This window comes from Phoenix dactylifera, chromosome 1 (assembly GCF_051530095.1).
Source record: "Phoenix dactylifera cultivar Ajwa chromosome 1, Ajwa_hap1_PhDact_Kaust_v1.1, whole genome shotgun sequence".
NCBI lineage: Eukaryota > Viridiplantae > Streptophyta > Magnoliopsida > Arecales > Arecaceae > Phoenix > Phoenix dactylifera.
In genome coordinates, this window is record NC_143190.1 from 2,995,699 (window position 1) to 3,006,772 (window position 11,074).

Sequence of the window (11,074 nt, forward strand, 5' to 3'; positions counted from 1 at the left end):
TCCATCCTTCCCTCCCTCTTTATCTTTTCTTCTCTTTCATTACACTATGGCTGAAGGAAAGAAGGCTCGAAAGCCCTCTACCTCCCTCCCTCTCTCATTTCCTCTTTTTCCTCCTCTCTTTTCCTTGTCTCTCCCTCTCCCTCCCTCCCTCCCTCTCTCTTTTCCTCTCTTTCCTTCTCATTCTCCCCTTCTGTATTTGGCTTCCCTTTATTAGCACGCTGCGAGTCGGCATGGCATGGTATGGTACCGTATCATACCATCATGCAACTGACATATGGTTCTTATTCTATATCCTGTGAAGCTTATCTGAATCGGGAGTCGATCCGCTCGAGGTGCAGAAAAAACTGCTTCCTGGTTATTCACTAGTCTACAAGACACTTGACACTAGAAAAATTTGTTGAGACAGGGCTATTGCTAGAACTACACGGCATTCCAGACATTTACCTAATCCAGGAGGATCCTCAAACTCGATATGGACCACTTTGACCACTACGAGCGGGGCTGGATAGGGTTCAAGAGTAAGATCCGCCATATCGAAAAGCTGAGTCGCAACGAAACTTTCGGAGGTTATAACTTGGTCATGTGATGCCCGATTGAGATGATCTTTTTTTGAAATTAGATATCTTTTCGAGATTTACAACTAGAAAGTTGAATTGGGATAAAATTCCACCATTAGACCCCTAAACAGGCTAGTCAAACTGAAAGTTTTCTTTTTGGTTAAGACTCTGACCGAGCGTAGCTCTCTATCCGAGAAGTATCAAACGAAGCGACAAAAGTTAGAGTTGATGTAGAAGTCGAGATTTACCGCCTCAAGATTTTTAATTTTTCTACTAGAAATGTCTATTTATAAAAAAAGAGTCCTACTAGAATTAGAAAGAAAAATTCGACCCAAATTGTGTTAGGGCGGATCTCACATTATAAATAGATGTTATGTACATCATTTTTTCAATGATTAATAAAAGAAAAGGAGATTTAGAGCCCTACTTTCAAGATTTCTCCATCTTCTTCTAATTATCTTTTGAGAGATTCGAGTTAAGCGGGTTGAAGACAATCTTCCTTCTCCTCGATCAAATCAAGTTGGGATCAGAGCTCTGGTCCTCTATATCTGTGGGGGGCTCTATTTATGATCCAGACATGTGAGCAATACAAGCAATTAGAAGAAGGGCTTTCCATACTTCAAGTATATCGAAGGACAAACGCAAGTATGGCTGCTAGTTCTTCCTCAACGGGTGATGATGAGACGAAGGGACGTCTCATATAACTAGTGAAGAAGATTATCCAACTCATCAGACTAACCGAGATCGTCTGGAGATTGGTGATACCTTCAATACAAGTACTAGCAACTCATGTTGCGAAGCTGTCGCCTACGGCTCAATATGAAGAACAACCATCCAGCGAGAAGGATGAGGATGAGCGACCTACAGATATGGAAAATCTCTCTTCAATCATTTAAAGTTGAGGCTCGAATCGAGATCCCTGTATATGGTGGGTTTGTTGATGTGGAAAAGCAAAATAATTGGCTAGACCAATTATAGACATATTTTACTATCTATGGATACTCTAGTATCCAGAAGGTAGCTTTTGCTCATCTCAAGCTTTCTAGCCATACTCTTATATGGTAGAATTCATACATAAGGAACATCAATGTTTCGAATATGACATGGAATAAATTCAACAGCCTAATCAAGAAGTAGTTCGACCTAGTCGGCCACAAGGAGGATCGGTGGATCAAGCGACAATACCTATGGCAAAAGTATGATCGGTCTATCCAGGACTACACCACCGAGTTTTACGAGTAAGCAATCTCACTCGAAATCTCCATCGACGATTATGCAATTTTTATGAAGTACATCGGAAGTCTCCACGAGAGCATCCGAAAGGAGCTGAAACTCTTCAAAGTTGAAGACATCAACGAAGCCAATATGCAGGCCATGGGGATTGAGGAGAAGAATCAGTCTAGGAAAAGTAAAAAGCATAACAAGTTTAGAAAAAATGACTGAAACTATGTCAAGAGAGGGAGCAAGGCAAGAAGCACACCAACACAACTCGAAAAATTTATTGTGACTGTTGTAACCTCCATGGACACATGATGGAGAAGTGTTAGAAACTTCACCCTGAACTGAAGAGGAAGCCACATGAAGAAGAGGATTCCAAGAAGGAAAAGATAGCTCTCAATGTTGTATAAGTTGAAGAATTGCCTGAGTTTAAGCAGACTCCAAATTAAGCCTGATGGCAAGAAAACCCGAGACAGCAACTCAAGCAGATTTAGAGGTACGAGAGGAACTTTACCACCAAAAGATCTAGTTGAAGTAGAGCATCATTAAGGCTATTGTAGATTCTGGAAGCTAAAAAAACCTCATCTTTGAAAATCTGGCTCAGAAGTTGGGGTTGCAGACCAAGCCTCATCCACGTCCCTATCCTCTTAGTTAGATCTAGAAGGATGTTCACAAAACAGTGTACCTTCAAATTTGCCATAACCAAGAGGTATATTGACGAGGTAACTTGCGAGATTGTTCTTTTGGATGTTTTCCATATTATTCTTGGGAGTTTATACCTTTGGGATCAAGATGCAGATTTCTACCGACGTCTGAAGAAGTATCGGCTCGTGAAGGACGGAAAGGAGTTTATAATCAATGCTTCCAAAACACAAGAAAGCATAGACCTTGCAATTGCTACACAAGTGAAGCGACTTTGTTAATGTCTGCAACAAGTTTGTGATAATGGTACAAAAATATGATATTACTTTTGAGAGGCCAAAACTCTCTTTCTTTGGTTCCATTGGCCGATACCGAGTCAAGATCAAGGAGTCGCCATAGTCGTCATCAATGAAGAAGGATAACAAAGAGCATCCCTACCATGAAGTAGGGATGTAGGAGCAGAGCAAATGGTTTGCTGAGACTCAAGAGCGAAGAAGAGCCGAGCCAGAAACCATCTCCAAGCAAAGCTAGATGGTTCAACCGCAAGATGGGAAAGCAAGTGTTTCCCCACCTTTAGTTCTAATTTTGTGGGAGCTAAATCCCCTAAACGGGGAGCCTTGATTTAGAGGATCCTCCGACTTGATGTGGACCACCTTGACTACTACGAGTGGAGTTGGACAGGTTCAAGAACAAGATCCACCACATTGAAAAACCGAGTCGCAACCAAACTTTTGGAGGCCATAACGTGGTCATACGATGCCCAATTGAGATGATCTTTTTTTTTTTTGAAATTGGGTATATTTTCAAAATCTACAGCTAGGAGGTTGAATTGAAATGAAATTTCACTGTTAGACCCCAAAAAGAGCTAGTCAAACTAAAAATTTTCTTTTTTGATAAGACATTAATCGGACGTAACTCTCTATCCGAGAAAAATCAGATAAAGCGACAGAAGGCAGACTTCATATAGAAGTCAAAATCTACCTCTTTGAGAATTTTAGCTTTTTTTACTAGAGATATCTAATTTAGAAAAAAGAATTATATAAGAATTAGGTAGAGGAATCCGATCCAAATTATATTAGGACGAACCTCACATTATAAATAAAGACTATGTATCTCACTTTTTTAATGATTAATGAAAGAACAAGAGACTTAAAATCATACTTTCGAAATTCCTTCATCTTCTTCTAGTTATCTTTCGAGAGATTCAAGTTGAGTGGATTGAAAAAATCTTCCTTTTTTCCGATTGGATCACTACCAGACAAAGAGTTCCCAATTTATACATGGTTTTTGTGGCCATATTTCTTTCTGTCTGAAAAATTTAGCCTGTTGATAATGTTTGCAGTATCCATTATTGCATAAACCAACGCATGGACATGAAGATGCCACTCATTAGCTCAAGCAGATCAACACTGTTACAATTACAGTATAGGAGCACAAGACAATTGAAAATTATTTCATGATTTCAATTGGAAAGTCTGTCTTCTTAACCAATACAATGTAATCAAATGAGATCCAAACGTGAAATACACAGTAGGCCTCATTATGCACAAACAAGCTTCCATCAGGTATCAAAATACCATTCCACAATTTATATCAAACAATATTGAGAAAAAGGATGTTGCAGATCCTACTCCAATGAGTGATATCTAACGACCCCTTCCTCATTAGTGCTGCCCTCTTTGAGAAGCAACTTCACTGAGAATTCCAGCTGATTTCTTTTACTAAATATTGTGCATTATATTCCATAAATCAAAGTCTGCACTGAACAACAAATTTGTCATCGAGACTTGGCACTCCCTAACTTCCATCCTCGTTGCCGAGCCCTCATTTCCCACATTGCAGTCAATCTCTTTTGTGCTAACAGTGCAGTCTCTGCTCTTTCTCTTGCTTCCTCACAGGTATCCATTCCTGAATTGCACTTGTCAGCCTCCTTTTGATACTGCGATGCCAATTTTTTGGCCTCAAGCAATGTTGCATCAGCATGATGATGTGCTTCTGTTGCCTCTTCTTCTTTTAACTTTAATTCCTCTGAAAGGAGGTCCGTAAAATTCTTATCCATTTCTTCACTAACCTCAGGGTCACGTTTTGCACAATCTGCAGGAAAGTATTTGGACTCCATGGCTGTCAGTTTGGAATGATATGGATAATGAAGCATTAATTTTTGAAACAAAACTATACCAATGAAATTTCACGTCATATGAATGCTGTTATGTTAAGACGTCTGCGACCGTAAAATTTGTTGCTCGAGGTATTTTTGTTATTGAGCTTATATATGAATGAGCTCCTGAGATGCGAATGAAGTCTTACAGGGACATAGATTTATGTCTGAATTGATTGTTGAATTCTTGCCTTTAACATAGAAAAGATTGCCTAACAGGGTATGTTGATGAGGTGACGTCCTGAAAGGGCTTTAAATAGGTATAAAGACTTTCAACCAGCTTTTAAGGGCGTCAATTTATTGCCAGCACTAATGGTTTTATCGATGCCGCTAAATTCACTTTTAGCCAGGAAAAAGAAAATCAGATCATGGTTCGAAATGACAATAGAAAAGAAAGTAAAATACATGAAACAGATCAAATGCTCTAAAAAAGAACCTTGTAACCCATCATTACATTGAGAAGAACCAACAATGAAACATATCAGGGAAGAATAGGTATGTAAAATTAAGTATGGCAAAATGGTGGATCTCACCATAGTTAGTGAAAAGAAAAAAAGAAAAGAGAAAAGTTATTATTACCTCTAAGACACTCCGTTACATAAACAAACCTTAGTCCCTGATGCCACTACTCCCTTGGAATTCACTATTAGGACTCCCAAGAATAGATAAATAAAGATTTCAGGTTATGCATGAGAAGATATTGGACAGGTCCATTGAAATCTTCTTCATATAATATGAACATTATTTGCTTGTTCTAAAATACAGCATCAAAAGGCATTGGGGTAGCCACAAATATAGTAGTTTTGGTCTAAATTTTATAAACCTACAGAAATTTTGATAACCTAATGCAATTCTTGATGGCCCTTCATACCATTTAATCAGGATAATTTCCCTTGAGTAAAAAAAAAGAAAAAAATAAAAATAGATGAAAGAATAAACTTTTTGATGGACCACTATTACCATTTAACAAAAATATGCATGACGAATTTATAAACATGAATACTTGGGTTTACATCTTCCTTTTTATTAAACTTTAAATCTGTCAGGTGCACAAGTGTTTGCTCGATCTCTACAAAAGAATGGAAGTTACTACTATTTAAGAAAGCGTCATCATATACCGGTTTCATCTTGCTCATTGTGTTTAATTCCTTTTTTTCCAGTGTAAATGGAGGAAGAAAATCCTTCGCCCTAATTTATTAGAAAGGATAAAGAATACAGAGGAAGAAGGTAGAAAGAAAGGGGAAGAAAATAAAGAGAAAGAGGCACAAGAAGCTACCATGTATTAATTTCATCTTGCCCATTTTACTAATTACTTTAAATACAAAAGAAGCATAAATCGACCATCTAAAAACCAACCATGCAGAAACTATAGAAAGCAAAATCACAGCACAATGTTCCGAACTTTCAAGACGAATTTAATAGAACTATACTATATTAACAACAGATTTAACTGCCAATCAGTTTTATTATGAATACTTCTAATGAGCAACTTCAAACAAAGTTGAACTTCCCTCTTATTTTTCTTTTTTCCCCATCCAATACACGAATTTTAACTCAACTAGCAGCATAAATTGGTATACGAAACTCAACACGAAAACGAATCAAATCAAACTTTATATCCACAAAAATAACAAAATCATAATACCCATTTAACAAACAATTTGCCAAAGAAATCAACGAACAAAGAAACATACTGACCTGTAAACGAGGCATTGCTTAACTCTGCAAACAGAAACACAAAATCCGGAGTCAATAGACTGCTAATCACAATCAAGCGGGAAAGAAAGAGAAAGACAGGCATCGGCGACTCAAAGATCAACATAAAGAAAGAAACCATGGAAGATCTAAGCGTGATGCGATCTTTATTCACGGGCATGCTCGAGATCCGCGGCAGGAGGGGATCAGATCTCGGATCCGAGCAAGAACAGGAAGGAGAGCAGCGGATCGGAGAAGAATAAGAAGAAGAATACCTTCGGGGATGGAGAGGAGGGGCTGGGAGGAGCAGTCGCAGATGCAAGGGGAGCAAGCGGAAGCGGAGGAGCGGCCGAGGGCTTCGGCGAGGTGCCAATATAGAGGGGGTCCGACTATGTATCCGGCGACTCCCAGCCCCATCAACAAGAGGACGGCCCTCACCAGGCCAGGGCTCACTCCCCACGACGACGCCACCGAGCCTCCCGCCATTAACAACCAATCTATCTTCTCGCTCTCTCTCTCTCTAAGGGTTTCCTTTTTGCTGCTAATGGGGACGGAGAAGTTGGGTTGACGAACGGAGCGCCGCTAATCGGAGCGCCGCAGGCAGCCGATCCCACGCGCTTTATGGTTATTCGCTTTAGTTTTATTTTATTTTATTTGGTACAACGGCTCACACACGCCGAACATGGGTACAGTAGATAAAATTAAAAAAAAAAACATAGAGACTGAAGTAATGTTGCATGGTCACCACATATGAACTCTATCGAGTGATGGACAGCAATTTAGCCAAAAAAAAAAAATTATCCAGTTGGCCACGCTGTTCTCTTTTCTATAGAGTGTGCAGCCAATAAGAGACCATCTTCATACAAAAGTATGTGAACATCACGTAGCAGCCGGCTCGAACTTGCGCCGAGACTCTGACCCGTATCCATTATATCATCATGGCCGAGTCTTTCTCAAGCAGGATGCCGTTCGCATCCAATATCTGCCTCGCATAAATAATCATTTTTTATGCATATGTGAGCACATATTACAGACGTGTCGAAAATCTACCAATCTCCCATCCCAATCAGTCTAACCTCGTGGTCCGAAGCCCGCTTTAGTTTTATTTCATTGGCACGTGGGTGGGGAGTGGAAGTGCGGGAAACAGACTTGCGGGGTAAAAATGGAATGGAATTTGTTGATGGGATAGGGTGTTGGAAGCGAAGAAAGTGGACTAGCGAGAAAATTAGTTCGGCACTTTGGTTCGTGGTGAGCTACCGGCCATGGAGACGAGTTACCGGGTAACCGGGATCTCTGGAATATTGGGTAGGAAATAATGTCAATTGTCATGGAACGTTGAATACAGATGGCCTTCTTCTTTTAAGTTCTGGTTGCTGATATCCACCTTTTCTGGTCACATATCAGAATTGTTTACATGATATGATAGAGCCATATTAACTGAGAACAAGAAGGGGCAGCAACTTCAAGACACTTCCAAACTCTGTGATAAAAAATGATTTCTGTTTTTGGTATTTTAGGTCTCGAAGGAAGACATTGTGCTTCAAATTGAAACTGCTCTTCAGGTTCAGGAAATAGTTCAGGCTCTAGTTGCTGTGGGGAGTCTCTTGAAATTGCTCTTCAGAGTGACCTCAGAAGTAATTTCTTAATGGACACACCACCAACCCATCAGAATTTAAAGGCAGTAAGTAGCTTGTTATCTAAGGATGTTCCCCATCCGGTCCCTGTGACCATGCAAACCAAAACAAGGAATTGACATCAACGGTCTCATGCATCACTAGTAGCCATATCAAAAACATTGAGACGTGGATGACATGCGAAGCATCGATGCACATGCTGTCAAATTCTTTGATATGCAAGATCTTTTTGCAAGCCTGCATATCTAAAACAGCATATCTAAAATGTTCTCATGCATTGCCTGCACAACTCATCCCATGTTTTTCCTCATGGTATCGCCTCAAACAAGGACTGATTTGCCAAGATAAGAGAAAGGCTGCCTTCACCTATCTGGTTGTTCGTCAACTAGCAAGGTCAGCATATTGTGCTGAATCTACACACGAGTCCAACTGGTTAGCAACATTTGCTCTTAGGATAAATTATGACTCAGTGGTTCTGACACCCTTTACAGCATGGTACGCTGTATCAACCCAAACTGGGTACTGTATCGGTCGATATAGTTATTCGGTACGGATGGTGTACGAACATTCGATATGCAAAAAAAAATTCATACCATATCATACTGACTTTGTGCTAATATGGCACCGGTACGAGATTCGGTACTAAGACGGCAAACCTTCATAGTATATTGTAAGATTCATGCACCATGGTCATAATCCCAAGATGCTTTAATGCCATTCATAGTACATTGTGAGAATCATTAAGGAATGACATAATCCAAAGAAACAGTGCGTTTGACACCATAGTGGAAACAAAATAGTTCATCAAAAAATAGTCTGCTTCTCTTGTCTGCAAGGGACCTAAACCGCATGTTAAATAATGCCCTTCCTCAGGCCAACTCGTTGTTATGAGTTATGACACCAAATAAGGTCCACAGGAATCCCAAATCAAGCAGTTTATATAGGTGGCCAGCGTGGCACCAACCAATCTAACTCTATCATCAGACCCAGCTATATATCTTTGACAAGATTGATGAAGTTTGGTGGTTGTAGTAGAGTTTCAAATGCTGTCTTCATAGAGATTTGGAAGGTTAGAGAACATGCAAGGGAGAACTTTCCCCTTGTTGTAAAAATAATGAAGAACTTATCAGTTGAGGCATAATTTCACTGTCCTTAAAAATAGATCGCGCCCCTCGGAGAATGAATCTCGGTGTAGTAGGTAATGGCGGCCTATCCTCCAGGATACAACAACTGGATCACTCCAAGCGTACACTCGCAGATGCAGTAATTCTGTCAAACAACCAATGAATCTCGGTGTAGCAGGTAATGGCGGCCTATCTTCCAGGATACAACAACTGGATCACTTCAAGCGTACACTCTCTCGGGAAGACAGAACAGATGAGAGTATCATCTCGGGAACACAGAGAACAGAGGGAGGCTCTCGGAAACACAGAGACCTCGGGAAATCAAAGAGAGGATAAGAGGCGTTTTCATTGGGCTCGTGCGCGCGTGGGCTACTTACTTTCTTTGCTTCACCAAGTTAAAAGGTTGAATACTACATAAAGACCTTTTGAGTTTTATCTCTTTCCAATGTGGAACTAAAAAAAATACACTAGACAAAAGGCAAAAGATAAAGAAGGGTAGAATTGGAATTTTGAAAAATTCCAACACCCTCTCATGTAACTCTACCATTCGACTATCTAAAGTCTTGGCAAGAACAAGGTTGCTTTTTTGGCCGTTCCTTCTCTTTCGGATCTTCAGTCAAGTCTGGAATAGCAAAAAGTGTATGCGGATAGCTATTTCTCTTGGAATAGCTATTCTTCGTTTAGTTTGACTTAAAATTTCTCAGGAAAATCGACACATTTTTTCTCTTTGCACATTTACCTCTAAGACTGAGAGTTATTTATGTCTGTTATCATTATTATTATCATTGTTAATAAAAGTTGGAAAATAAGAGGGCCTTACTTCAGGAACAACGCTATTCCAGCTTTATTCCAGCTGTTTTTTAAGTACTGTTATTGGAAAAACCGTATTCCAACCTGCTCCGAAATCTGGATAAAATACGGCCGGCCTTAGGGAGGCAGCCTGGAGTTTTTAGTCCCACATCGGGCGGAGACCAAACGCCGGTGCGGTGGGACGGGCTATAAAAATCGCTCCCCGGCATCCTTTTTTCCATACTTACCTGGACGGGGTCGATGGGTGATCAAGAAGACCCATGGCCTAAGGTAGGGGCCCTCATTGCACTTGGAGGGAGCCCTGGCTTACCATCTCCCCAAGTGGGAGAGTGGACGTCATAATTTGTGGCAGTGGGGGGACTCGCGTCCGCGCGGCCCCCTTCCAATCCCTAATCTCAAAAGTCTTTTCCTTGTTATCAAGAATCGTTAAGGTATTGGCTAAAGTTATCCCTGCAAGTTATGATAGTTTGGTTGTTCTGTTTTTGTGTTAATTTACTCTATGAATTTAGTTTTCCCTTCTTCCATGATGTTTTCGTGGCTGTGTTTGATGTTCAGATTTGGTAGTTGCATTGCTGTTTTGGTGGCGAATCCATGTTTCGTTCAATAATTGGGCTATCAACCTAAGAAATTTTTAGGATGGTAGATGTAAACTCTTCGATGATTGCTGTTTATTAATTGTTTTCAAATGGGTTAAAATCTTATGCTCCTTTTCTGCATCTTGTAATAGAATTTATTTAGGTTTCGACCTTAAAGTTATGTCTTTTTCCCTCTACCTTATCAAACACCATTAAGGGTGGAGACATACTGGGTGGGTTCAGGTTTATCTTGGTTTTACAATAGATTGGAATGTACAAGTCTGTCTTACCGATCTGGATTAAAGAAACTTTTATTAGAAAACAAAAAACCTCAAATACATTTATGACAGCGTCAAAGTAATAATGGATCCTAGCAGGTTTTGCATTGGACTGTTACTTGAAGAACAGTTGATTGTTTGAAACAAACCTTACCCAGACACATAGTATCCAAACTTCTACACCCAAATGGAACCTGATCCTGAGTATGGACAGCATAACTTTGTACCATGGACCTGGGTATTGGACCGAAGGATGTTACCTGAAACTTGGATTTTTTTCCATTTTATGATCAAGTAGGTTACTTATTCAGAAGACCGCTGTCATTATGATACCATTAGCCTATCAAATCAAATATGCCATTTTGTTCCAAAATGTGATCAAG

General features: G+C 39.9%; 1 protein-coding gene and 1 non-coding gene across 2 annotated transcripts; one reads left to right on the forward strand and one right to left on the reverse strand.

Moving 5' to 3' along the window:
• Positions 1 to 3,859: 3,859 nt before the first annotated feature.
• LOC120104073 (uncharacterized) lies at positions 3,860 to 6,891 on the reverse strand. The gene is made up of 3 exons (XM_039114490.2): positions 6,546 to 6,891; positions 6,274 to 6,297; positions 3,860 to 4,511 (listed from the first exon to the last, which is right to left on the reverse strand). Exons 1-3 carry the CDS (start codon positions 6,754 to 6,756, stop codon positions 4,195 to 4,197), a joined length of 552 nt encoding a protein of 183 aa, XP_038970418.2. The 5' UTR covers positions 6,757 to 6,891; the 3' UTR covers positions 3,860 to 4,194.
• Positions 6,892 to 10,057: 3,166 nt separating this feature from the next.
• Positions 10,058 to 10,220, forward strand: LOC113463541 (U1 spliceosomal RNA). Its single transcript, XR_003387932.1, has one exon. It is a non-coding gene; the product is annotated as a U1 spliceosomal RNA (small nuclear RNA).
• Positions 10,221 to 11,074: the final 854 nt, after the last annotated feature.

Bases quoted from the DNA above. Each gene is read 5' to 3' on its own strand.
- LOC120104073 (XM_039114490.2), bottom strand. From the start codon at position 6,756: ATGGCGGGAGGCTCGGTGGCGTCGTCGTGGGGAGTGAGCCCTGGCCTG. The intron at 6,298-6,545 runs GTATTCTTCTTC...TTCTGTTTGCAG, and splicing joins CCTCCTCTCCATCCCCGAAG to AGTTAAGCAATGCCTCGTTT. The intron at 4,512-6,273 runs GTCAGTATGTTT...ACTTTCCTGCAG, and splicing joins AAGCAATGCCTCGTTTACAG to ATTGTGCAAAACGTGACCCT.